At 43.8% G+C, this 26,790-nt stretch overlaps 3 protein-coding genes and 1 long non-coding RNA gene across 4 annotated transcripts; 2 read left to right on the top strand and 2 right to left on the bottom strand.

Moving 5' to 3' along the window:
- Window positions 1–9,167: 9,167 nt before the first annotated feature.
- Window positions 9,168–12,678, top strand: LOC109783456 (ASC1-like protein 2). The gene is made up of 6 exons (XM_020342063.4): window positions 9,168–9,583; window positions 10,242–10,471; window positions 10,556–10,711; window positions 11,878–12,063; window positions 12,159–12,343; window positions 12,518–12,678. The coding sequence occupies exons 1-6, from the start codon at window positions 9,458–9,460 to the stop codon at window positions 12,547–12,549; spliced, it is 915 nt and encodes a 304-aa protein (XP_020197652.1). The 5' UTR covers window positions 9,168–9,457; the 3' UTR covers window positions 12,550–12,678.
- An 821-nt stretch (window positions 12,679–13,499) lies between these two features.
- Window positions 13,500–17,508, bottom strand: LOC109783455 (zinc finger protein HD1). The gene is made up of 2 exons (XM_020342062.4): window positions 14,585–17,508; window positions 13,500–13,994 (listed from the first exon to the last, which is right to left on the bottom strand). The coding sequence occupies exons 1-2, from the start codon at window positions 15,332–15,334 to the stop codon at window positions 13,635–13,637; spliced, it is 1,110 nt and encodes a 369-aa protein (XP_020197651.1). The 5' UTR covers window positions 15,335–17,508; the 3' UTR covers window positions 13,500–13,634.
- LOC141026269 (uncharacterized) lies at window positions 14,490–21,603 on the top strand. The gene is made up of 5 exons (XR_012188002.1): window positions 14,490–14,519; window positions 14,610–14,703; window positions 17,693–17,745; window positions 17,974–18,133; window positions 20,589–21,603. It is a non-coding gene; the product is annotated as an uncharacterized lncRNA (long non-coding RNA).
- LOC109783454 (LRR receptor kinase SERL2) lies at window positions 20,373–25,804 on the bottom strand. Its single transcript, XM_020342061.4, has 11 exons — window positions 23,797–25,804; window positions 23,478–23,610; window positions 23,304–23,375; window positions 23,014–23,157; window positions 22,792–22,863; window positions 22,652–22,711; window positions 22,439–22,536; window positions 22,186–22,335; window positions 21,746–22,087; window positions 21,074–21,453; window positions 20,373–20,976 (listed from the first exon to the last, which is right to left on the bottom strand). Exons 1-11 carry the CDS (start codon window positions 23,903–23,905, stop codon window positions 20,656–20,658), a joined length of 1,881 nt encoding a protein of 626 aa, XP_020197650.1. The 5' UTR covers window positions 23,906–25,804; the 3' UTR covers window positions 20,373–20,655.
- Window positions 25,805–26,790: the final 986 nt, after the last annotated feature.

Raw genomic sequence — 26,790 nt, 5'->3', positions numbered from 1 at the left:
GGAAGGGGGAATCCTACTCCCGGTGGGAGTAGGACTCCTCCAGGGCGCGCCATAGAGGGCCGGCCCTCCCCCTCCTCCACTCCTTTATATACGGGGGAGGGGGCACCCCATAGAGGCATAGACACACAAGTTGATCATTGATCTCTTAGCCGTGTGCGGTGCCCCCCTCCACCATAATTCACCTCGGCCATATCGTTGCAGTGCTTAGGCGAAGCCCTGCGCCGGTAGCTTCATCATCACCGTCATCACGCCGTCGTGCTGACGAAGCTCTCCCTTGACACTCAGCTGGATCAAGAGTTCATGGGACGTCACCGAGCTGAACATGTGCAGATCGCGGAGGTGCCGTACTTTCGGTACTAGGATCGGTCGGATCGTGAAGATGTATGACTACATCAACCGCGTTGTCATAACGCTTCCGCTTTCGGTCTATGAGGGTACGTGGACAACACTCTCCCCTCTCGTTGCTATGCATCACCATGATCTTGCGTGTGCGTAGGAATTTTTTTGAAATTACTGCGTTCCCCAACACCCAGCAGCTCTGGATCTTTTGCACGATGGATAGCAAACTGCTCATCACACCTCCTCTGTAATATGTCGATTGTGCTCCCAAGGACTGTGACGCCGATATCGCTGCCGATGGGCCATGGTGCCTGCACCGGCCGATGAAGCTCTTGCTCCCCGACCTGCTCCGGCTCGTTCTCCTCGCCGAAGATGTAACACAGGTAGGCGTGGACGTCGAAGCTTTGGTCGTTGCCTGGCATGCTTGGAATAACTAATGGTAGATGGGTGAGGACTAGATCTTCGCAGAGTGTCGCGGCGGTGCGTTGCCGCCTGGGTTATATGCAGCAAGTCGTTAGCTGGTGGTGGGAAACCGGTGAGGGAATAGGCATGGATTTTACAATTCAGCCATGTGGAGCGCGGGAAGCATTCGCTGGAGCGCGGGAAGACTAAGTGGAGCACACACACAACCCGAACACCGTATCCGGTGCCACGTGTTATTTATCACACAAGTGTTAACATAAGGAAATGTATGTGTAACTTACTAATCATCGCACACGAGTACTCGCAGACGCATCGTGTGCGATACTCCTAGCCACCGCAAGCAACTAGTTTGCATTTTTCAAAGTTTTTTGTACACACAGAATTGCACACGAACTAACTGTATTAACCGTATGTGTTGTAATTTCTCATCGCAAACAGTTCATCCGAGTCGGCTATTTTCCACGTATCACACACATCTTGTTAAGTTGAACTATTTCTGTTGCGTTCTCTAATCGAAAACAGTTCGTCCGAGTGAACCGTATGCCCTATATCACACACACCTTGATCTGGCTAACCGTTTATGTTGCACTCCCTAATAGCAAACGGTTCATCGGAGCGAACTGTATGTCGTATATCGCACACACATTGATATGGTTGTCCGTTTCTGTTGTTCCGCCTCATCGCAAATAGTTCGAACGGGTGAACCGTGTGCCCTGAATCACACACGCAACTAAAATCTGAACCGTGTTTGATAGCTCCGTCATCGCAAACGTTTTGCACCTTCTTTGACGGTTTTTACATCCCCGTTTGTGATTAATGCATCACACACAGTTTCGTCAAAGGGTCTCTGATCGTAGTGTCGCGTTAGCAGCATCCTGCAGTAGTGAAGGTACAAAACCAAAACATGCAATAGGGGCAAGTAACTTTCAATGTAAACAATTTAAGTACAAGTTACCACAAGGAGGCACATTGGATATAAGGTAGAAACTTGATAACCCAATTGACTTGGCTTGAGACAATATGAATGATGAAGATCCCTTAATTCTTCATGATGTAGCCAAGTCTCCAATGCCCTCCAACAATACATATTGATCAAGTTTGAGCTAGTTGGTCCCCAACCAAGTTGGGTCCTAAGAGGTTAGTCACAATAGGCTTGGCAACCCAAATGGTTCTTTGCTTGAAACCACTTTGAGTACCAAGAAATTTAACAAACACATTGCCAACCTTATCCTTCCCAAGAGAATAGATATCATCAATAATAATTGGGTTGGATAAGTTACCACTAGTGCATGAGGAAGCAAGGTGACCTTTCTCACGACATAGGTAGCAACGTCTACTCTTCACTTTCTTCTCACTTGATTTCTCAACTTGAGAAGCATTAACTTGAGTCTTCTTGGGAAGTGGCCTTTCTTCAACTTGAGGTTGAGCATGAGAATGAACTTTTGGCCGCTTCCCTTGTTGCTTGTCACTAATGGCCTTCTTCTTCAATGGGCGAGATCTAACATGATGCCCTTCAATTTTGCACTTGAAGCAAATAATCTTGGCCGAATTCTTGACTTGTTTTTGGCCCTTCTTCTTGTTCATCTTGGACTTGTTCTTATTATTGGAGTTGAATCCAAGTCCACCTTTGTCATTGGGGTTTTTTTTCACACTCAAGATATTGTTGAGTATGGATTTCCCTTCATGACACTTATCCAAGTCTTTCTTCAAATAAGTGACTTGGGCCTTGAGCTCTTTGATTTCCTCTACATAGTTAGTTTCAACACAAGTAGTAGAGGAAGTATAAGCTTCATCGTTAGAGCAACAAGACAAGGAAATCAATTCATCACAAGATGTACCAACATTGTGAGTAGATGAATTAGAAGGACTAGCACATGGCAATATAGCATTTTGACTTGAAGTAGTGCTAGTATCCACATGAGGCTCACTAGATGTTACCTTAGCAATCATTTCCTCATGAGCTATCTTTAGCACATTATGGGATACTAGAAGATCATCATGAGAGCTTGAGAGCTTTTCATGACTTTCTTCCAATTTCCCGTAATTCCTAGATAGCAACTCAAGTTGAGCCTGTAGCTCAACATTCTCCTTCAAAATGAATGCTTCACAAGTAATAGAGTTAGTAGCACAAGCATCATCATTAACAACAAGAGGAGAGGACAACTTGACAAGCTCTTTTAAATAAGAAGCTTCAAGTTGAGCATGAGACTCAGTGAGTTTGATGAGCTCACCCTTGATGACCCTTGAGCCATTTTCAAGGTGCTCAAAATCCTCAAAGAGTTTAGCATGAGCAACTTCAAGCTTAGAATTTTTAGTTTTGAAATCATTGGCCACCTCAAGTGCTCTATCATGAGATTCCTTTATTCTAGATAATTCTAGAGCAAAGGTCTCCTCAAGAGATTCCTTAGTGGTTTGTTCAAGTTCAAGAGCTTGAGAGAGGTCCGCGATCTCATTAGCGTAATCACGCTCCTGACCTTCCATTTTATCAATGGTGACCTCATTCTCCTCGAGATGAGATTCCAAGTCCTCAATGTATTTCTTGCCCTCAATGGCAATAGACATGATTTCCATGAAGTTGGAATGAGCAATTTTATTCTTATGAAGAGCTTTAAAAATCATTTCTCCCTTAATTTTTAAGGAAACAACATTATCATTCTCTTCATCATTATCCCCATCATCATTCTTATCATCATCAATATCATCACAAGATATATTGGGATTCAAAGTGGGAGATACCTTTGAAGCCTTAGCCATAAGGAAAAATGCAATAGATGATGATGTAGGATCCCTTGAAGCACCATTCAAGACTATATCTTGTTCCATGGGGTGTTGTGTTTCCTCTACATTGTTAGCACAACAATTCGAGGAAATATATGCATTTTTATTATGGCAACAAGACATAGCAAGCATATCATCATGAGATTTAGTCAAGCAATTTCTACATGATATGCAAGGACTATCAACACAAGCATGTGAGACATTTGGAGTGCTCGAAGTGCTAAAGTCCAAAGATGGAGCATTGCAACAAGATAGTGATGAAGAGTCATCAACTATAAGCACACTATCATCATTGCAATGACCAACACTACTCACCATAGCATTAACTTGTGGCAATCCACATGTAGGTTAAGTAGAAGAAGTTGAGAAGGCAACATGGCCGGAGGTGGAGGGAGAACAATCATTCCAACAAATCTTGGACACACCATATTATCTTGAACCTTTGTCCACAACTCATGAGCATCCCGGAACGGCATGAGTTGAAATATAACTACATTGCTTAAAGCATCGAAAAGCACATTAGAAGCTTGAGCATTGAGATAAGAGTTTTTCTCACCCTCTAAACGTAATCTCTGGGGATCCTTTGGAGGAGAAAAACCCATATCTACAATTCGATCTAAATTTGGGTCCATGACCCTAAAGAGATCAAACATGCAAATTACCCAAACATCAAAATTTGTGCCATCGAAACTAAGAGTCTCAGAGAAACCTAATCCCCTAGTCGACATATTTACTCTCTAGGCGGTTAAGCCTAACAAAGAGAGACGAGGCTCTGATACCAATTGAAAGATCGTGGATGTGGCCTAGAGGGGCGGTGGATAGGCGCTTTTAAAATAATTACGATTAAGGCATGAACAAATGCGGAATAAACCTAGCGGTTAATTTTTCAAGCTAAAACCTAAAACGACTAGGCTCACCTATGTGCACCAACAACTTATGCTGAGCAAGATAAACAACTATGTGATAGCAAGATATATGACAAGAAACAATATGGCTATCACAAAGTAAAGTGCATAAGTAAAGAGCTCGGGTAAGAGATAACCCAGGCACGCGGAGACGACGATGTATCCCGAAGTTCACACCCCTGCGGATGCTAATCTCCGTTTGGAGCGGTGTGGAGGCACAATGCTCCCCAAGAAGCCACTAGGGCCACCGTAATCTCCTCACACCCTCGCACAATGCAAGATGTCATGATTCCACTAAGGGACCCTTGAGGGCAGTCACCGAACCCGTACAAATGGCAACCCTTGGGGGCGGTCACCGAACCCGTACACTTTGGCAACCCTTGGGGGAGGTCACCGGTACCCGTCAAATTGCTCAGGGCAATCTCCACAACCTAATTGGAGACCCCGACGCTAGCCCGGAGCTTTACACCACAATGATTGATCTCCGAACACCACCAATCGTCTAGGGCGCCCAAGCACCCAAGAGGAACAAGCTCAAGGGTACCAAGCACCCAAGAGTAATAAGCTTCTCAACTTGTAACTTCCACGTATCACCGTGGAGAACTCAAACCGATGCACCAAATGCAATGGCAAGGGCACACGGAGTGCCCAAGTCCTTTTCTCTCAAATCCCACCAAAGCAACTAAAGCTAGGGAGGAAGATGAGAGGAAGAACAAGAAGGAGAACACCAAGAACTCCAGGATCTAGATCCAAGGGGTTCCCCTCACATAGAGGAGAAAGTGATTGGTGGAAATGTGGATCTAGATCTCCTCTCTCTTTCCCTAAAAAACTAGCAAGAATCCATGGAGGGATTGAGAGTTAGCAAGCTCGAAGAAGGTCAACAATGGGGGAAGAACATGAGCTCAAAAGATAGATTGCAATGGGGAAGAAGACCCCCTTTTATAGGTCCCCATGAATCTGCCCGTTATGTGCAGAAAACTATAGGACTCGTACAACCGGTGCACAAACCTGTATAACTGGTCAAAGCAGAGGAAAAACCAACCTGTAGGAAAAAGCCCTAAGCGGTACAATAGCCCGGGAACCGGTAGTACCGGTTAAACTGAACTAACCGGTCAACAACCGCCCAAGAACCGCTCCAAAACAGAAACCAGTCCGGTGGTAGAGCGGTATATGGCCGGTACAGCCTTCAGACCAATTCTGGAGCAGTACAACCGCTCAAACACCGGTTGTACCGGTCAACCAGTACAACCTCTCTATGGGGCGGTACAACCTTTCTATGTAAAACAAGTAAGATCAAAACAACCACAACTTTCGCATACGAGCTCCAAATTCGACGAAATCAAGTTTCTTGGAAAGCTAAGGACAAGAGAAAATACAATCTTGATAGAAATATCAAGAAATAGCAATTGAGAAAATACCCAAAATAAAATGGTGAGAACCCTTTCTCAATTAAGACCGGTAAAAACTCCAACACCGAAAACACAAAAGAAGATGCATAAGAAATCGGTTTTCGATGAACTTGAGCTTGTCATGAAGATGACCATAAGATCCAAAACTCACAAGGAGAAGAACCAAACAAGAACCAAGAGAGATGATGCAAGGATGCAATGGTTTGAGCTCTCGACGAACGATACGATCAAGCTACTCACTAGAGAGCCCCCCTTGATAGTACGACAATCAATCCTACAACCCGCTCTCCCAACTACCACTATGATACCGGTAAAATAGAAACCTATCAAGGGCAAACCTTTGCCTTGCACATAGTCCACTTGAGCTAGATGATGATGATCTTGACTTCCTCAAGTTTGACCACCTTTCTTGATTGTGTTGGCTCGATGAAGACTAGTTGATTGCTCCCCCATACTCCACTATGGGTGAGACACTCTTCGGCACATCTTCACAATTCCATTGACACCATAATGGACGGCAAGTTTCAAGCTTGATTGCTCCCCATACTCCATTATGGGTGAGCCACTCTTCTTGTTGCTCCACTTGAACTTGCACACTGCAAACTTGATGACAATCACCACTTGATGTCATCCTCCATGGGTTGTATGAGATCTTCCTCTTGACGCAAGACCATGGAAATATACCTAACCCCACACAGAACTTTCACGTAGACCATGGGTTAGTACACAAAGCGTAATCGACAATGCTTACCATACCATGGGATCACTTGGTCCCTCTCGGTACAACTTGTGCGCTTTGTGTGTTAATCAACTTGAATCACTCTCTGTACTTAGTCTTGATCAACCTTGAATCTTTCCAACTCTCTTCATTAGGATGATGTCTTGAAGGTAAACTTGAATGTTCACACAATCTTGTTCTTCAAGACATGCTTGCAATAAGCTCAACTCTCACATGACCAATCTTTGGATAATTCCTTGAAAAGCACTTTGGCCATCTCATAAACTCCTTGAAACCAACGCATGGACTTCAAGACAATCCCATGGACAGATCCTTCAAATATAACTCAATGCAACCATTAGTCCATAGAGAATGTCATCAATTACCAAAACCACACATGGGGGCACCACATGTTCTTTTGCTTTATTCAGTTATTATTATGATTGTGTTTGGTTAGTTAGATGACAATTTTCATGTGTCCCCTCCTTTTAAAGGTCAATGCTATGGGTGTACGTGTACTGGGCGTGTTGATATGAATCACCATAGTGATGAAAGATACAGACCCGACGAGCTGAACACACCTTTGCCATGCACTGGTTACATCATTGCATATGTTATAGCTCGTGCGAATGAGTGGATTGCTGTATATAATGATGAAGAGTTGAAATAACAAGAGAATAGAGTGAGTATTGAATGCAAGGTAGTGTCACCACATCTTGTGCATTTAGTTGTATTATTAATTAACATGAGGTTACTGAGGTGATTATTCTCCTCGTATATCTGTTTCTCTTTAGATGCTTTATGTTTGTACATTTTGCAAGAGTCCACAAAGACCCTCATGCAGATGGTGATGGTTAATGAAGGATGGGGAAATACATTCTATTAGCGCTCACGTTGGTTGTGATGTGTTACCATGTACTGATTATTTATTTCGATGTTGTGAGTCATTTTTAGTTGTAGATGACCTAGATATTTTATGATGTTTTGATGGACACTAAAGTTCCTTTTTTTTAGAGTACACAATAGCGCGCCGTATCTCGCAAGCAATATGAGCGACTATTGATACAATTTCACAGCATACAACTCAACTCTAACTACTCACTAAAGTATTAGGCTCCTTCGCTCCCTCCTCTTTCTAGAGTTTGTACTCATCGAGAAATTGTGCCATCAAGGTGCTCTGGTCCACCTGCAATCTATAATTGGCAAAGATATGTGCATTCCTTTGCTTCCAAAGGCGTAGATCAACATAACAAGTGAATCAAATCCATTGTGCTCAATATGTTTGTAGTTCCTCCTTGCTGAAAGCCACCAGCTCTATAGGGTGTCCGACACACTTGTAATATTGACTGACACGACGGTCGGAAGTGTAGATTTGATATTGCGGTGCAGTTCAAACAAAGATTTTGTAGTTCAGCGGCGCCCATTTGTAGTTAGCTTCATCCAATTAAAATGTATAGTTGAGGGTCCTTGCGTTAACTTTTTCCAACGGCAAGCTGGCGATTTCAGAGGCAGTTTGACTATGGATCCATCTATCTTTCCATAAGAGGTTGCTATTGCCATTTCCCACATTGTCTTGCACAAAGATGTTGAATATAGCGTAAACCTTGTCAGGGTTTTGTGGAATAAGTGCGGTCATCCACCATGAGCACACATATAATGCCAGAACCCCAAATCACCAGGCTTGCAAATAATCCTCCATGCCACATTTACCACCCTGAACCTCCTAAGTTCACTAGTACATAATCGGGTTTCGAAGATGAGTTTGGTTCGCTGGAGACTGTCTTTGAAAAATGATTGATTTAGCTGTTACCTCTCAAGCAGACCCAAAGCTGCTTTGAGGTTCGTGTGGGCTGCATATTCAATGTTGATCAAACGAGCAAATATACCAAATTTACATCCAAAGGGCTGGTTGAAGGGTAGGCCAAAGCCTTTCCTAGAGCATGTACTGATATTCTTATACTCCCTCCGTTCCTAAATATAAGTCTTTTGGAGATTCCAATATGAACTACCTCCACCGTCTTATAATATAAGACTTTTTGACACCCCACTAGTATTAAAAAACGTCTTACATTACATTATGGGACAGAGGAAGTACATACGAAGCAAAATGAGTGAATCTACACTCTTAAATACGTCTATATACTTCCGTACGTAGTCCGTAATGATATCTCTAAAAGGCTTATATTTAAAAACGGAGGGAGTATACCACACATTATATATGTGCCCACAAATGTGAGATATTTCTTCTATATTTGATTTGAAACAGCCAAACTGCTAGAATTAAACTCGCAAATTATACACGCGACCGCGTCGACATAGTTTGATTTTGGGTCTGTTTAGGATACATCTACATGTGACATAATTATGTCACATCTAAACTTGTGTCCACTATATTTGTGGTTTTTTTTGACCCAGATTTTTTTTGTTCCTTGTTGATGTGTTATTTATGGAAGCTTAGACGTAACATTCTTATAAAACATCTAGATGTGAATTAAACAAACTGTTTGATTTTCCGAACTTTGTCACCCAGAGAAAGCGCTACTTCAAAGTCCGAGATTCTCTCCTCAAAAGAGGAAAGTCCAATATTCTAGAGCCCCAAAATGCCGGTCAAATTAGAATAGTACTGGCCAGGGAGCCGCCAACCCCAGGAAGCAGAACCCGGCTCAGCCGTTCATCTTGCCTCCGGGCCGACCACCCGTCGCCTTCCGCCGTCGCGCCGGTCACCCAGACCGCCGGGCGCCTCGTCTCGCACCGCGCACCATATAGCCTCTGCTCTCCCTCTCCCCCACCGTCGACCGCCGACCGCCCGTCTCGTCTTCGAGCCAAAAGAAAAAGAGACCGCTGACCACCCAGCGGGCCAGCATCCCGGACGACGAGCCGCCGCGATGGGCGTCCCGTCAATCGACTGGGAGGCGGAGAGCCACCCCGCCTACGCCGACTTCGCGGCCCTCCCCTTCTTCGCCACCTTCTTCCTCGCCGTCCGCTTCCTCCTCGACCGCTTCGCATTCGAGGTTGTAACAGTGCACACGGCTTGCCCCCGCCCCGCTCAGTTTCGAATCATTTCCGTTGTTGTTTGCCTCCCCTGATCCAACACCTAGGCGATGCTCGAGTCATTTTGTTACTAGTGGTACAAGTGGTAGTTTCTAAATGGAATGGGGTGCCCACGATGAGTTCTCGCGGTAATTACTCCCTCCGTTGCTAAATATAAGTTTTTTAGAGATTCCACTATGGTCTATATACGGATGTATATAGACATATTTTAGAGTGTACATTCACTCATTTTGCTCCGTATCTAAAAAGACTTGCATTTAGGAACGGAGGGAGTATTTGGTATAAATCTTTAATCATCTACTAGTGTGGTCATGATTAACTCGGTGTTTTTAAACGAAGAAATGCTGTCATGACAGTGAAAATGTTAATGACTGTGTTTTCTCATTTTGGTAAAATAATCCGAGTCGAGGAAATGGGGGTTTGTAAGGGGATGCATCGTTTTCTGCATGCACACATTCCTGCACCTGGCCACTTAATTGTGAATACAAACCTGAACACCATTACCTGTGAGTTATTTGGCATCTTCCTCTACGAGCTACTCCATTTTCAGGAGAAAATGCGGGCTCATCATAGTAGACGAAACTCATGAGCTAATTATCACCTGTATTTTGTGTACAGCGGCTAGCCAGGCGTCTGATTTTTGGGAAGTGGGATGCAAGGCTTGGCTCAGAGACAGATGCAGAGAGGATGAAGATCAGAAAGTTTAAGGAATCCGCCTGGAAAGGCGTTTATTTCCTTTCCGCCGAATTTCTGGCATTAGCTGTGACGTACAATGAGCCATGGTTCACGAGCACAATGAATTTCTGGGTTGGACCAGGAGACCAAATATGGCCAGATCAAACAATGAAGTAATATATACTTCAGTTTCCCCCTGTTTATTAGAATGTTCTTTTTTGGTACCAAATTATTAATAAATTCATTTCTTTCTCCAGGTTTAAACTAAAGGGGGTTTACATGTATGCTGCTGGTTTTTATATGTACTCAATAATTGCCCTTCTCTTTTGGGAAACAAGGCGTTCAGACTTTGGCCTTTCAATGACTCATCACATAGCATCTGTTTTTCTCATTGTAATGTCGTACATATTCAGGTAATTAGGCTTTTAACTATCTGAATATTTTTCAAGCTGGTTTATGTTAATTCAAGTTTAGTGCCTTCTTATACATTGCGATCATCTTGAGCAGTATTTAGCTAATCTGATTCTTGTCATGATTCAAGTGGTGAGAATCATACTTGCTAGGGTGCAATAGCAAATGAATGTGCATGTTAGTGTTTGGCTATTTGGGTAGTTGCGCACGCATGTAAACCTGTGCATCTTCCAATGAATGTGGAAGTTAGATCCCTGCTGGTCTGTAACATGTTTTGCTACAAAGAGAGATACTTTCCTTCCTTTGCTACAAAGAGAGATACAGACAATCAGGAGAGAGATACTTTCCATTATTCTGGAGGGCTAACAAGGGAATTATGAGGAATTAGAAGAAATGCACCTTACATTCTGGAATTTTATCAAAAAACAAATACACCTTATATAAAGGAACGGAGGGAGTAGATGACAAAGTGCAGACTCCACAATATAAACTGTGTATACATTTGATTATTCTTTCTATTGTGTTCATATATAACTGCATGCCTGCATATATCATATATTGTTAATCCATATTTGCGTTGCTTGTTTGCATTAGTAAGATTTGCATGTACTAGCTTTCTGTTACATTCCTCCATACTCCCAATTCATATATAGCTGCATATATCATATACTGTTAATCCATGCTTGCATTGCTTGTTCCCTAGAGAAAAGCTTTGCTTGTTTATTAGTAATTTGCCTGCTACTAGCTTTCTTTTACGTTCCTGGATTTTACATGACAGCCTTCATCGAGCCAATAGTTGAGAAAAGTGTGGATTTGGAACAACTTTGAGCTTATAGAATGTAATGGAAGAATGGTGGATAGATAGAACAAGCATGGATTGCAACTGTAAAACGATATTTACGAATGTTGACTTGTTTTTGTGGCTGGTATTTTTCTCCTGGTAGAGAATACAGTAGTTAGGTATGCAACTCTGTTTGTCGGATTGTCATCTTATAGTTATACCCCAGCTGATTGTCATCTCCTGGTAGAGAACATAAACATCAAGCATTTGTCTGCCTTTTTTTATGCTTCTTTGTTACTAGCAGTTTTTTTAAATAATACTAGCAGTTGTTGGAACGCCTGCACATGTTTTTCTTCGGTACTCTGAGCTGAGTAGTTTCCTTAACAGGTTTGCACGAGTGGGTTCAGTTGTGCTTGCCGTTCATGATGCAAGTGATGTGTTCCTGGAGGTTGGAAAAATTTCTAAGTACAGTGGACGCCAGTTGCTTGCTGATGTATCATTTCTTCTTTTCGTCATTTCTTGGGTGATCCTTCGCCTGATATATTTTCCATTCTGGATTCTCTGGAGCACTAGGTACATACCAGTAACTCTGTTCTTATATGGGGTTCTATACTTTAGGTAACTCTAGAATGTCGCTAAAACTTGTGCATTTCTTCTGTAAATTTCAGCTATGAAATTGTTCATATTTTGAACAAGGAGAGACATAAATTTTATGGGCCGATATACTACTATGTGTTCAACTGTCTTCTGTTCTCCCTCCTTGTTCTACACATATATTGGTTTGTCTTAATGAAGCGAATGCTCGTGAAGCAAATTCAGTCTAAAGGGCATGTTGGGGATGACATTAGATCTGGTAGGTTTCTCTTTCCGAAGTTAAATTTGGTTAATATATTACCTATCACTTCAGTCTCAGCCTTGTATATACTTGTATTTATGGTCATTTATTATCCATCAGTCTAAGTCACATAATATAGGGCTCAGATTCGCTTATGTGTTGTGATGTTTACTGTTTTCCTCCTTTGCTTAGATTCGGAATCTGACGAGGAACATGATGATTGATTATTTTCAAGAACATAACACGAGGATTGATTGAACCGTGTAGATTCTGGAGGTCAAGAGGAGCATGATGATTAGTTGATCTGTTTCTGTATTACCCGCTTCATTATTGCATATAAAGCTGATATATTACCATGCTGTGCCATGTCCCTGAATCATTGTTCTGTTCTGCTAGTCCTTCTCTGTGAATTTCCCAAATAGATGTCACGCGAGCATTTTCCATTTATGCATACTTAGGTCAAACTGAATAGTATCACACGGATACAATACTTCATGGAAAGTATGAGCTGTGTATATATCTGCCTCTACCCCCTTCAAACTTCAAATCTTTGCAAGGTTTCTAATCAAATTGGCCAACATACAATGTCAATTTTTTTGCTCAACATAGCGCGACAGCATACTGAAATTTATGTGCCTTTCTCAAAGAAAGAATTCATGATCACTTTTACTTGACATAGCAAGGGAGTGTAGTGCAACTACGCCCCTTTCTCAGAGAAGGATTTAATAATCCATACTGCACTAGCCAAGAAATCTCATTCTGGTGCCTTTGCATGTTTCAAAACTGATGTCGTAAACCGTTATCGAAATTGTGTGTGAACCTGCACATATCATTAGCCCATAGTAGTAATTATTCTCCCAGAAGTGCATAACCATGGTTTATTGTTATGTATGTCTGTTAATGTTAGGCCATGATGTTTCTTATTTAATGTCCTCGCAGATCACTGATATTGGACCTATGTGGTTCAAAATATGTTATGTTATTAGTAACTACTATGCTCCATGTTTACCCAAGGTAAAGCAGAGTTGTTCATCTTGACATGTAAAAATGCTATTAACAGTAGAAGTCTCAACCTTTGTTGCTATTCTTGATAATCGCGTGAAATACTGGAATTGTTGTTACATGTTTTCTCTTATGTCACACTTCACATTTACGTTGGACCACACACTGATTTGTCTTCATATGGTCTCAGAGCATACTTAAATGATTTACAAGAGATTTTGGACACTTGCACAATGCACTGAACCATATGATTACAGTGTCCATCATTCCATGTGTCTGTCAACACATTTTTTGTTATCTCATTACGTCAGAACCATGGAACAGTATTATAACTACTAGTATCTGGTAGGGCTGGTGGTGACAGCATGTGGTCTTCCTCATGCTCTATATCTGATCTTTTAGCGAATCGACCCTTGATCCGTGGTCGTGCTTCTGCATATGCTTTCCTTGTTGCATACCTTATGGTTTTCTGAAACTTCCTCGTCTGCTTCTTCTCCTTGTACCTGAGGACCCTGGCCTCTCTGTCCATGGAGCTGAAGTGCACTGGCATCTGAAGTGAATGGCCTGAGAGCTCCATGGCTTCACTGCTAGTCAGGATGTTGCTGTTTGAGATATCTGGTCTGGAGTTGTCCGGTACTATACCCACCTCCATTGATGAGAAAGATATCTGAGATAGAATTGCCAAATAGTCACTGAAATACTTCAATAATATGAGAAGTGCTGGTTTTGAACACCCTGCAATAAGATGAAAATGAGACCTTGACCCCCCAAACTACAAAACCTGCACTTATATGCCGGTAGATGAGTTTGAGATCCGTAAGTAACTAACAGCAGTTCAAAGTCTAGATGCTGAGGAACAAGCTGCCTAAGTTCTCTGGGAGTTATTTCTACATTTTTTTTTGTGACTTCTACATTATTTTAGGTCTGAGGGAATAAAGAGCAGTCAAACATTCTGTTGGACAGCTCCTTTTTGGATACAGTATGTGGGAAAAGAACTTGCAGAAAATATCAGGCTAAAAAGCCTGACCTAGAAGATCGAAAAAAGTAGAGAAGAGAGAAAAGAGGAAGGAGAAAATAGGCAAATAATCTGCATCTTGTATCCTAAGTGAGCTGTGACAATAATTAATTCAATCAATCTGTTTGATATATTATTTTAACGCAGAAATGGATTAACCTGAGCTGCTTTGAAGTGGTACGAACTCAAAACATAAATAGATCGCCGAATGATAATTTAAGCAAAGTAATAGATCAACTCACGTCATTGCTGATGGAAGCTGTGTAGGTACTGGTCATAGCGGTAACGGAGGCAGCCTGCCCTGCTCCTATAGTTCCATAATCGCTCTCTTGCTGCTCACTTGCCATGACGACTTGTGGAGGTACTACACACTCACACCCTTCCTTCTCGATGTACCTGTTCTGCACATGCTGTTCTTGCATTCTGTATTGTTCTTCTGGTCTTGGGTCACAAGTGATGTTGTCGTAATACATATTGTATCCGACAAGGTTGTAGTATCGATCTATCTTGTTGGCACAATTGTTGTCATCAGAATTTCTTCTGAGGAGCCAAGAGTCCACTTCCTCTCCCTCTTCCTTATCGCCATGGGCAGTGACAGAAGCTTCTGCCTCCGCGAAGCCAGAGGCAGCTGGAATGGCAACAGCTGGGAGTGGCAGCACAGGCACTCGTTGGTGCCTCTGAGCAATTGGGTTGGCAGAGTGCACCTGTGCATCACAGGCGGTACATAGTGCTGCTGCATCTGCATGGCATGCCAGCACTGCTGGTGCACTCTCACAGGTTTCGCAGACACGCACACGCTCATGGCGTGATGCCACACGGTTAGCAGAATGAACCTGTGTGTCACAAGATGCACAGAGATATGCAGCATCAGCACAGCAGTATACTGTGCTTGGTGCTGCATGGCATCCATCGCATGGCCTGGCCCATGGAAAACTTATCCTTCCAGCTTCGTTCTCCAAAAGGTTGCTGTTGAAATTGCAATTCATGAACATATAAATCTTGCAACTTGTAGGTGGAGGGGTCTTACCGAAGACTGTGGCTAGTCTCTAGTGTGTCCTATTTAGGAGAATACATATCTTCTCATGTTCCTCTTCTCCCGTGGCTTTTGATCCTTTTCTTGAACTTACTTGGGAGTGAGCGGATGCAGTCAGTGTTGGAATTTCTGTGAGGAGTACTAATAGGAGGGTGGCAGTGGAATCCACTGAGTGACAGGTGGTGTCATTTGTGGTGGCGATGAATGCCGCTGTGCGTCTTGTGGTTGCACGTGGATGTTGCTGCTACGCTGCTTGTCTCGATGCCAATTCTCAAATACTACATCATTTTTTGTCAATTATTCGTTGGAATTTGGCACATATAGAGAATAAAAGGGTAACAACTTTCACGTAATCTGGAATCATCTAATTGAACAGGAGTCAAAACATTTGAGAAACCCAGTTTGAAGACTTACTAATGTATAAGGGGTTACACTTTATGTTGTATTTTAGCTAGTTTCCATTTTAGGGATGAATGTGTATTCATCTTTTCCTAATGAATTCGTAATTATAGGCAAACTAAGAATTTTCTGAAGCAAATCGTACAGATTTTGTATAAAAGGAACTGCCTGTTTCTTGAACTAGATTACTGGAATAAACCCAAAGATAGGAGAATTAGAAGGCAATGTGGTATAACAAAAGCAGGCAAAGGGTGGGAGATGCTCCTTGCTCTCTTTGTGCACATCTTTTGCAAAAGGGGTCTCTGGATTCCAAAGTCTGAGGTTTTGTGCCATTCGTTCGTACTCCCCTTAGCTGTTCTACCTTTTGGAACCTCATCAAGAGACAGGAAGCGGAAGATACACGAGAAAAGTTTTAAAGCACCCTGCCATGTCACTAGATAGTTTCAGTGGGACCGTATAGATCTGCAAATATCTAAGGTGATGTTCAGTCTAGGAAGTGCATTTACTGGCATCTTCTGCATTTTCTTCGCTGCAGTTATTCATAGGTTTTGGTTTGTTAAATCTCTAACCTATCTCTTCCATGACTCGACTATCTGTGACTGGAAGTCCAGTTAATTAGCTGTTAGCTTGCGTTATTGCAGGCTAGTCTTGAAATGACTTGTTATGGATCCAAGTCTTGAAATAACTTCGCTGAAAGACTTGAGCTTAATTTACAGACAAACTTAGAGCTTGTTGTTATAAAAAAGGCTTGAGCTTAAGCATGTTACCGATGATTCATAGTTTGATGTTGGGTGGTTAGTACAGTTGAAATTTACCAAATATACTCTTGTTGATTGTGGACGGCTAATACTGTGTTACTATTTTAAGATAGGATGGCCAAGGTGGGTACTGTTGCATGGTGGCTTCATAATCTGAGTACATAATCATCTTGGCTGCTGCATAATAAGTTCAGAAGTCTTAGCCGACTTGCTTCATATATGAACATAGTGAATACTACAAATAATTGAGCAAATCTTGTCCGTCAGATCTTTTGAAACAGACTCAAGCCTGTCAACAAACTTATACTGGATGTATTGGAGAAGCTTGCAGAATATATTCAGTTCCAGAAAAGCTTACAGGACTATACTATCTTAATTTCTATACAAGCTATGCTCATCATAGACAGTAGCACTCTGATAATCTTTCCCTACATGTAGTTCCTATGCATACTGCTAACAGAAAACAGTAACCGTTTTTCTAAGGCATGACTATGGACTACGTATATGTTACCATGATTGTGCCTGCGTGCTGTTGCGGTAATTCTGTACTCTGTTTGCAATTTAGTGTGGAAAGATTATTACTGAGCTCTATTGTTTCATATAAAACTATAGATGCTTCTAGATGTATATTCTGTGAAGTGTAATGTGATGAACACTCTACTGAGTACTGAGAGCCTTTTTCTCTACAATTGTTTTCATTGGATTGGAATAGGATTACGATGGGTGAATGTCATGATGTGGCACTCTGCTTTGTTTTGCACCTAGATTTAATAGATAATATCTGAAGTTCTGTGTGACAGATTTGCAGTAGGGCCAAGCCAGTTTGAATTATAAGAACACATCAGGGTTGTCTTTGGCCCATTGTCCACCTTTTGTGAGGGATTCTCTTAGCATCCTTAACTGCTAGTAGCTCACATGTGCTGGTGTGAGTAGCATGACTGCCAAGGATACATCACTGAAAAGCATGTCCCAACTTCCAACCATGACTATGAACTATAGTATAGGGTGTTAGCAAGTTTTAGTCATCCTTAAAAATAATATTTAGTGTACCATGCTGGCTTTGAGCACATTTGTTTCCTTACTCTTGCCATAGTTAGCACTGGAAATGCCTAAGTTTTTCTGTGTGTGCATGTAACATACATCTCCTATAATTTTCGAAGATCGGTGAGCTCAAAACCACCAGACAACAACACAGGAGACTTTTGACCAATTGGTATGTCGTCGTTCATCTCCCCTTTGACTTACTTTCACTGCATTACATATACTCTAAAGCCTTCTATCATTTCCTTATTATAATGGTCCGAAATTGTAACTTTGCATGGAAATCTCAGTGTTAGATAAATAGAGGAACAACAAAAATTGTGATGAAAATGACCATGCCGTATCACGCTTTAGGCTTTCCACCCTCTTATCCTATTATCCCCTTGCTGTGATTTAACAGGCGCATAACTCTTCAAAAGTGAGTATGAGGTATTATTCAAAGACATGCCCAACTGCAGAGCATGTCATTCAGACTGAGATGGGGTGTACAGTGTGTGCTGATCCGCCTAACGCTTGTGTGCTCATTCCCTGCTTTTCATTTTCACAACTGCTTGGTGCAGGTTAGTTTTCTCATTTGTGTACAATGTGAACGAATCTGGTTTGAAGAATTCGCTGCATTTGCTCACTTGGTTCTGATCTAAGAACCACACATAGAACGACTTTACACCACCTTATCTTTTCCCTTCCCTTTTCTCATCCACTTATTCCGCTTATCCCTTCCACATGTTTCTTATCCTCTCAGCTCTATAGCCTTCTCTAGTAGCTTATTTTCAATGTCGTGTGAGATGGAGAGAGAGCTAGGCAATCCACATATACAATTCAATACCCCCTCTCATGTGTGATGCGGGATGTCAACGCGCAAATTGACTCAGAGGTATGGCTCAAGAGGCCTATACGTAGACAGAGGGGGCAACAACAATTTTTGGATGAATTGCGAAAGCCAGGGCTTGAACTCAAGACCTTAGGCTCTGGTACCATGTCAAGCTTCATGCACTAGCCAACACAACCAAAAGTCCGAACTGATGGAAAGGGCTAGGAAATCCACATATACACTTCAACAGTTGCTGCCCTGCGTTGGCTACATGTGGCATCGCCACACCAGGCTATGGCTGGCACTCCACCTGCGATAGCTGATGAGCCACAGTGCCGTTGTGTCCAAGGCTGCTTCATGGCGCATCCGGACTCCTCGACAGCGAACCAGAAGCCACAGTTGCGGGGCATGACGGGACCCTTGGTGATGGGCCATGACAGCCGAATCCTGACGCTCCCATGGCGGGCTCAGCCGGATCTGACCACCGACGAGGTCCCCGTGGCTACCGGGTTCCGCAGTGGCAAAATGGGCTGCCACATCCACCAAGGCTAATTTGTTTGAAGTTTTTATTCTTGAATTTTTTTGAAAGCTTCCCCGGATTTTCTGAAAGTTGGGCCTAAGATTTTCTGATGTTATGGAAGTTTGTGTGTCTGTGGTGTTTCCGAAAGTATAGTACAGTACAAATTTCTAAACGCTGTGAGAATTTTGAAAGTATGAAAACTTCATTTGAAAGTGCCCTTTTCTGAAAGTTCGCCCAATAAATTGTGGAAGTCCGCTTTTGAAAAGTTTGACAAGTGTTTTTGTGGAAGTCAACTTTCTAAAAGTTTCACAAAAAATTGTAGAAGTCTTCTTTACAAAAGTTTGAACAAAATGTTTGAAAGTTGACCTAAAATTCTGAAAATCCTCTTTTCTGCAAGTCCAAGATTTCTCATGTTCGATACACCGATGATGACGATGCCTCCGTCGATTGGAAATGGAAGGGGGAAAAAAGAAGGGGGAAATTACAAGGGTGGAGCGGAGCTGGATCCTCTAACTTAGAAGGGAAGCCATGATGCTACAGTGGTCGTTAGTGTAAAACGAAGAAGCAATGTTAGGGACTATTAGCAGGTTATTTACTTTTGGTAATTACTGTAGATATAAAAAAATCCAAAATTAATTTTATCTCACCATCAACTTGTTTGTATGTAATTACTATGAATGTATATACTAGATCTGTAATTTAAAAATTAATTTAAGTTATTTTAGCCTTAATTGTATGGATTAATAGAAGGAAAGTTAGGGTACTGTAGCTTCTCTATGTTTGAGGATCCAGTTCCGGGTGGAGCGTGTCGCCTGCTCGTTCTGTCCTTCTGACAGCACTACACTGCCTGTCTGAAAGTGACCGTGCTGCTCTTCTCTAGCGGGCGACTGCTATTTAGCCGTGCCCCGGAATTAACACATCAAATAAAAACTGGAAGCTCTTTGCCCTGGAACGGCCTTCTGGTAACACAAACCAAACCTATCCACAAAATTCCAGCTATATGAACTAAAATAGCTTGCACCCGGGCCACATTCCTGCACTGTCATACAGTGGCTGAGCGAGGAAATATGGTCCGATGCTGGGTTGACTCTGTGGAGTTTGTCAAGAAGTGAACAGGGCAACATCACTGACCCTGCTGGTGGAACATAAAAGCGCGCAAGAGCCTAATTCCATCTGCTGTGGTTGTTTCTTGCTTGTTCTTTTGTTTGCTGCTGTATTTGATGCAGATCTTCTTTTCTAGACAAATTAATGCAGATCTTTGCCATCAAGTTATGATGTCAGTTGCATTTAGTTGGAAATGCACATAACATGTTCACTACTTTCTTGACAAAGATTTGCTAGATTATAAGTTACAAAGGAAATTAGTAGACTAGAGTCTGGAGCTCTATCAGTTTGAAGACAACATGAAACTGCCAGGTCGTTGCAATCCAATACAAACTAAAAATAGTGAAGGCAGAGAAGACAAAAGGGGGAAACAGGACCAAAACTTACATCTCAAAAAATATTGCTCTGTCATCTTTATTGTACCAACAGCTTACAGAATCTGTTAATGTAAAATATACCATGCCTAGATAACTAGGTTGTGCCCTTCTTCTTTGTACAGTTCATCTGAGATGTGCTCCACTTCCTGACAGAATGCATCATTAGATGTTGGCTACATTATGTTGTTTGCCATTTTAAGCAGGTTTTGCTGTACAGGTCCTGCTGGAAACAACTGATGATGTTTCCTTCTTCAACTCTCTGTCGTGTTATCATCTCGGTCCAGAGAGCTCAACTGCTTGCACCAGCAATGACGAGTCGTCTGTCAGGTCGGAGTAGCAACGCCCGAAGGTGAAGTCGGGCACCTTGAACTTGTGCGAGTCAGTACGCTGCGACGCCTCCCACCGCTCTGCGAGCCCATCACCTTCGAGCATCCTGACCACCTCCGACATCTTAGGCCTGTGACCAGGGAGATACTGGGTGCACAGCAGTGCCACCTGCACCATCTCCTCTAGCTCAATGTGGTCGTAACTGCTTCCGAGTCCCTTGTCGACAAGCACGTCGAGCTTCTTCTCCTGGTGCATCTTCTTGACCTGAATAAAAGCCAGTGCCATATGAGTAAGACTCATGTATGATGAGATCATATGCCTGAAACCACACCGTGCCATATGAGTATGACAATGAATTTACCCAGTCAAGCATGGCTCCCTTCTGATTTGATGACTTGCCAAACTCAAGTGCAGTCTGTCCGGTGATCAGTTCTAGCAGCAGGATCCCGAAGCCGAAGACATCAGTTTTCTCAGATGACTGGCCCGTGGAGAGGTACTCTGGGGCAATGTGGCCTACAGTTCCCCTCACAGCTGTGGTGACATGCGAGTCACGGTGATCCAGGAGCTTGGCAAGCCCAAAATCTCCAACAATTGCTTCACAGAAGTCATCGAGCAGTACATTTGCTGCCTTTACATCCCTGTGGATGATCTTGGGATCACACTGCTCATGCAGGTATAGTAGGCCTCTTGCTGCACCGAGGGCTATTCCCTTTCTGGTGATCCAGTTCAGTGGTGGCTTCCCTGTAATTGGTTATGTGAGAACGAAGTTTAATATCTTGTCATGTGGGATTCTTTGTTCTAAAGCTATGCCCAAAGGAGAAGAATGTAATGTGAGAATCGAATGCAAATCTTTCTGTAATCATTTTTTCAAGTTGAAGTTTCGAACGAGCATTGGCAGAATGTCAGTTACTCAGAAAAAAATCCTTCAAGACCAACTTATATCTGTTGATGAATGGTGGCTATGTCACTAGCTCGTGATTATTCAGATTTATGTTTTAAGAAACAATCATCCTGAAAGTTTGATGTGTTTTACCTTTCAGGCGTGATGCAACACTTCCATTGGACATGTATGGATAGATCAGTAGCCTCTCGGTGGCAGTCATGCAGAACCCGCAGAGCCTAAGGAGATTCCGGTGCACTGCCAAGCTGATCATCTCGACTTCAGTCTGAAATTGCAATTCCCCGCCTGCGGCATTTCCATCCTTCAGCCTCTTGACTGCTACTATAGTTCCATCTGGGAGCTTCCCTCGGTAAACATTTCCAAAACCGCCTTTTCCTATCATGTTCTTGCTGCTGAAGTTCTCTGTTGCAGCCTGGAGCTCTCTGAACTGAAACCTCTTCAGGTTTTCAAGGTTGACGTTCTCTATGTGCTGGTCTGCAAAATAACCAACACGCTCAGTAACTGATTCCACCAAGTTAAACAAGCATCTGGCCATTATGAGCTCGGTGAGTAATTTCAGACTTTTTACTTACCATCGACATCGAAAAGAATCTGCCGATTTTTTCTATGCCTCCACCAGAACAGCAATCCCGTAAGTAGGAAAAGGATGCTGATGCAGCCTATCGTAGAACCAAATGCAATTGCGGCTTTGTGGCTCTTAGATTTTGCTGGCAGTACGGTACCTTTTTGTAAAAAGAGTTGTTATTACAACAGTTACCATCTATATAATATCAGTGCAGGGTAGAAATTAATCATCGATGGATGAGATCGACTGACTGAGCAAACCTTGTGTGTTATTCAGGCTGTAGGACATCGGCATCGGCAAAGTTCCATAACAATCTTGTTCTGTAGCTGCTCCGCAGATCAGTGGATTCCCTACTATGCTGCAAGAAAATCAATTAATTTCCCATAAGCTCAACCATATTTATGGTGAACATGTCTCCACTGGAGAGATAGTACTTTGGTCAAAGATACAATTACACAGTACTGCGGCCTTACTTGAATGTCCTTGCCAAAGACCCTGGAACTGGACCGCTCAGATTATTGTAGGACAGATCCCTGAGAATTGGGAAGTCCATCTGACAGTGAGCAGGGCAGTACACAACCACATAACAGCAAAACAAGCAGAGGATACTCACAAGAAAACAAGGTGCGACAGATTAGCCGACGACGAAGGGAATGCGCCGGACAGGGTGTTGTTGTTGAGCCTCCTGGTAGCAGGCAGCACAATGCAAACAATGAGAAGAGCCACTGGCATGTATCATGGCTCATGTTGGAACAGGCCATGAATGGGAAACCTTCAGAGTATCTATCATTCATCCATGTCTGGCAGTGGCACAGTAGAAGAGAAGGGCACTCACAAGTACTGGAGGTCTCTGAGGCGGCTCACGGAGCCGGGGATTTCGCCGGAGAAGTGGTTGCTGGAGAGGTCAAGCGTCCTAAGCTTCGTGAGCCTGCCAATCTCTGCCGGGATTCGGCCATTGATGTTGTTGTTCTGCAGCAGGCTGTGAACAAGAGAAGAGGGAGAAGAAAAGGTAAGGAAGATCTCTTCCAGCCCAAAAGAAACATAGTCCCATGTGTTCTCAAAAGAAAAAAAGGAACAGACATACAGTGGTGGTTTGCAAGGCTAATGATGGCAAGAGAAACTCACACTATCTCGAGATTGGTCAGATTGCCTATGCTCGGGGAGAGCAGGCCCGAGAGGTTCTGGCTTGGAGCTTCCCTGAGAGAACAAATTGGAACAGCCAGATGACAAAGGGTTAAGATCAAAAGGAAATGATTGGTGTGTGATGGAGCCATAGTCTAGCCGCGACAGAAAACTTACAGGCCGGTGACGAGGTTTTCCTGTGAGCAGGTGACCATGGTCCAGCTGCAAGGATCCACCGAGTCCTGGTCCCAGTTCTTGAGCACGCCATGGGGATCCTTGAGGTAGTTCTTGATCGTCATGAGAGCTTGCACTGCAAACCGAACAGAAGAGAGATTGCCAGTGTGTCACACGCCAGCGCAAGAGGAACAAACAAACGAAGAAGAGTACAAACAAAACAAGGTGTGGCGAGCTCCGATGCAAGAAAACCAAAGAAAACACACACAGACGCCAAAGAATAACCAGTAGGGCTCTTGATTTGAGAACATTAACAACTAACCTTCATAGTTTACGCCCTTGGGCGAGAGGAGGCCGTTGGCCGGCGCCGGCGCGAGAGGGGAGGAGAGGAGGAGGAGGAGGAGGAGCAGCAGCAGGGGAACCGCCTCCATTGCTAGGGAAGGGCTCTCTCTCTCTCTCTCTCTCTCTCTGGCTAGGAGCTGCTGGCTGGTGTGTGTTCAAACATGGAAGCAGGCAAGCCAAGGGCGAGGGTGAGGCCAAGGAAAGGAAGCGCGCACGCAGCCTTTCTTCTCGCACAAGCAGTCGAGTGAAGTTGCCAGTGGCAGCGGCAGTGGGCAGGGTAGGAGGGATGCCGCCTCTCACCTCACTCACCTCTGATGTGTTGTCAGCAGCAAATGACACAAAGGAAGATGCCTGCGCTCTGGCTGCAAGCAAAGGTACAAAAGCAGGGCAGGGAGGGGGCAGACTTGCCTGCCGCCTGACCCCTGCTCGCTCGCTCGCTCGCCGGAGTAGGAGTAGAATATTGGAGGGACCTCAGTATTGGAGCAAGGCAAAGGAGGGGAGAAAAATTCTTCTTTTCCACCCTTTTATTTTATGGCCTGGCCGCCCTCCTTGGGGCCTGTGTGAAAACTCAAGCTAGTACTACTATAGTTGTGAAAAACAGTGAGAGTGCGCTGTTAATCGAGTGGCCTAGGCTAATCCTACCCTAAAAGGAGAAGATTAGTATTGATCCCATCCGAGAAAGGCATTAGCTTTATTGGAGGAGAGCGTGGTTGTACTGCGCCACGACTGACTGTCACAGACCACCACGGCCGGCGGCCAACACCTTTGAGGGATTCTTGCAGCAAAAGAATTCCGCAGCTGGACAGCGGGCTCGGGAGGCGTGTGTCAGCGTGCCAATTCCATTGGGGGAAATAAACAAGGGATCAAAAGTATCTTTGGCCGGAGGAAGGCCCGGAAGATGACAGGGAGGAAGCGCCTCCCGCCCGCCCGGCCTGACTGAAGCGGAGGCAAATGGACAAGGGAACCTTGGTCACCATGCATTACGGATGAAGAATCAAGCACCAGATTAAATAGCAGATAAACCCTAGTATCCTAGTGACAAGGAAGATAAATACACCGCATCCAGTGGCGCTGTCGTCTACTGTAGCAGCATGTGTAGTGCTTGCGCACATCAGTTCAGTTCGTATCAAATCAGTAGGCGGGCATCATATGAACAGTGCCATGTAGGAGGGAGTACTCCACTACATAGATAGATGGATGGATGGATAGATAGCTGCGGAGGCACCCGGTGGTGGAGGCAAGCTTTTTTTCCGGGGAAATGGCAGGTATTTTCCTTGCGGCTCGAATATGATAAGGAATCCATGGCAGCCCGCCCATACTACTTGCTAGGCCTTGCCATGTCATGCATGGTACTCTACTCACTTGTGGTTCAGCTGATTCAGAAGCATGGTATGTACATCAGTACATGCACTGATGTGGTACAAGCTGTGCGTGAGGCAACCAATTCAGAAGATTTGGGCCATTTTTTTTTTTTTGACGGGAAAAGGCAGGAGCTCTGCCGTGGCATTATAGGGGAAAAGAATAGTTACAGAGAACAGTGAACCGAAGTTCAGAAGGAAAGAAAAGAGGGAAGAAACCAAAAACAGTCAATCAGACATGGGCTGATTACCCCTCCTCCTAATGCGACTACTCGCTGCTATTCCTATTCTGATGATGATGCGCCACCTCTCTCGCTCCACAGGGACGGGAGGCCTCGCCATCAAATGGCCATGCCCATACCCCCTCCTCGGGGCCAGAAATCATTGCAGTCTAGCTAGCACGAGCACGAAAGACGTGACCTCTCTTTTCAGTGAAATGAGGGCTGCTTTGCTTTGCTTTGCCTCGCTGTGCTGCTGCCTTTGCCCCCCTCCCCCTACACCACACCTTTTTCTCCTCTCTTTTCCCTCCCGCTACTTTTCCGTGTGTTTTGTGTATGCCTCGTGTACGTGTGCTATAGTAGAAACACTGCAAGAACGTACGTATACGGGGCCATCAAAAGGCCATCTCCGGGTTTATCCCTATGACTATGAACACTCATGAGATGCCACGCTTAAACTGAAAAAAAAGGCGGCATAATTATTGGATAATTTCAGACACAGCTTGCCCCCTCGAAGCTCTGGATGCACGCACTAGCGGAAGAAATTAAGCGTGTCCGATAAAGCCCAGAGCATGGGGGCATGGATCATAATGCCTGTCCAAATCTGGGTTTTCCTCAGGTCCGCATGATCAGCTTTCCGCTTTTGCGGAGATGAGCTTTTGATATTTATTACATTTTCCTTGCCACGCATCGTCTCCATGGGAGTCCATCGTCTGATCTGAATGATGGCGCTTAGTGGCAACCAAGACAATTAGCACACCAGCCATATTTTTTAATGTCAGGGCACACATATAAACAAACAAAAAGAAAGAAAGAAGGCGTATCTGTGTGAATATACGACGTACATGCACATCTGCCTGGCCAGCCAGCACTGCTACTCAGGCAGTACAGTACAGAACAGTAGCAGAAGATCTTTGCGCCCACAGTCCCCACGCTCTCAGTCTCCACTGCCGTTGCTAATGTCATCATCCTGCACACTGTGTTTGACTGGGCGAGCTAGGGTGACCAAGCCCATCAGCGAAAGATGCCGCTGCTCATCTTGTGTGTGAGAGCGTGTGAATGTGTGATCCTCCGTCACCGAGCAGTACAAAGCGGTTGCCTTTGACCACCATCACAAGGCCAAGCTGCACAGCCAAGACGTCACGGCAAACTGGCAGCTTCGACGGCCCATTTTTGGAGCCGCTTTGATCTCGCCAAGATGTCGACGGATCGTGCATGACAAAGGCGCAAACAAGGCGCCTTGATGCGCTACACATCTCTGAAGTCTGAACATATATTTCTCTTTGTCCTAACTTCTATGGTAGGGAACCATCAAGGTCTCTGAAAGTCGATCTCACCTCGCACGTTATGCCAAACGCAGGCAACTTCACTAACCCCTTTTCTTTTTAGCCCCAAAGT

This window comes from Aegilops tauschii, chromosome 6 (assembly GCF_002575655.3).
Source record: "Aegilops tauschii subsp. strangulata cultivar AL8/78 chromosome 6, Aet v6.0, whole genome shotgun sequence".
Lineage (NCBI taxonomy): Eukaryota > Viridiplantae > Streptophyta > Magnoliopsida > Poales > Poaceae > Aegilops > Aegilops tauschii.
Note: the sequence above shows the minus strand (reverse complement) of the source record. Positions and strands in the feature narration are given on the sequence as shown.

Excerpts from the sequence above, each read along its gene's own strand:
- LOC109783456 (XM_020342063.4), top strand. The coding sequence starts at position 9,458 with ATGGGCGTCCCGTCAATCGACTGGGAGGCGGAGAGCCACCCCGCCTAC. Across the intron at positions 12,064-12,158 it reads TGGATTCTCTGGAGCACTAG|CTATGAAATTGTTCATATTT; the intron begins GTACATACCAGT and ends TGTAAATTTCAG. Across the intron at positions 12,344-12,517 it reads TGGGGATGACATTAGATCTG|ATTCGGAATCTGACGAGGAA; the intron begins GTAGGTTTCTCT and ends TCCTTTGCTTAG.
- LOC109783455 (XM_020342062.4), bottom strand. The coding sequence starts at position 15,334 with ATGTTCATGAATTGCAATTTCAACAGCAACCTTTTGGAGAACGAAGCT. Across the intron at positions 13,995-14,584 it reads CAGCTTCCATCAGCAATGAC|ATATCTTTCTCATCAATGGA; the intron begins GTGAGTTGATCT and ends ATTCTATCTCAG.
- LOC109783454 (XM_020342061.4), bottom strand. The coding sequence starts at position 23,905 with ATGGAGGCGGTTCCCCTGCTGCTGCTCCTCCTCCTCCTCCTCCTCTCC. Across the intron at positions 22,712-22,791 it reads CTGTCGCACCTTGTTTTCTT|GGATCTGTCCTACAATAATC; the intron begins GTGAGTATCCTC and ends CCCAATTCTCAG. Across the intron at positions 21,454-21,745 it reads TGTTGCATCACGCCTGAAAG|GGAAGCCACCACTGAACTGG; the intron begins GTAAAACACATC and ends AACCAATTACAG.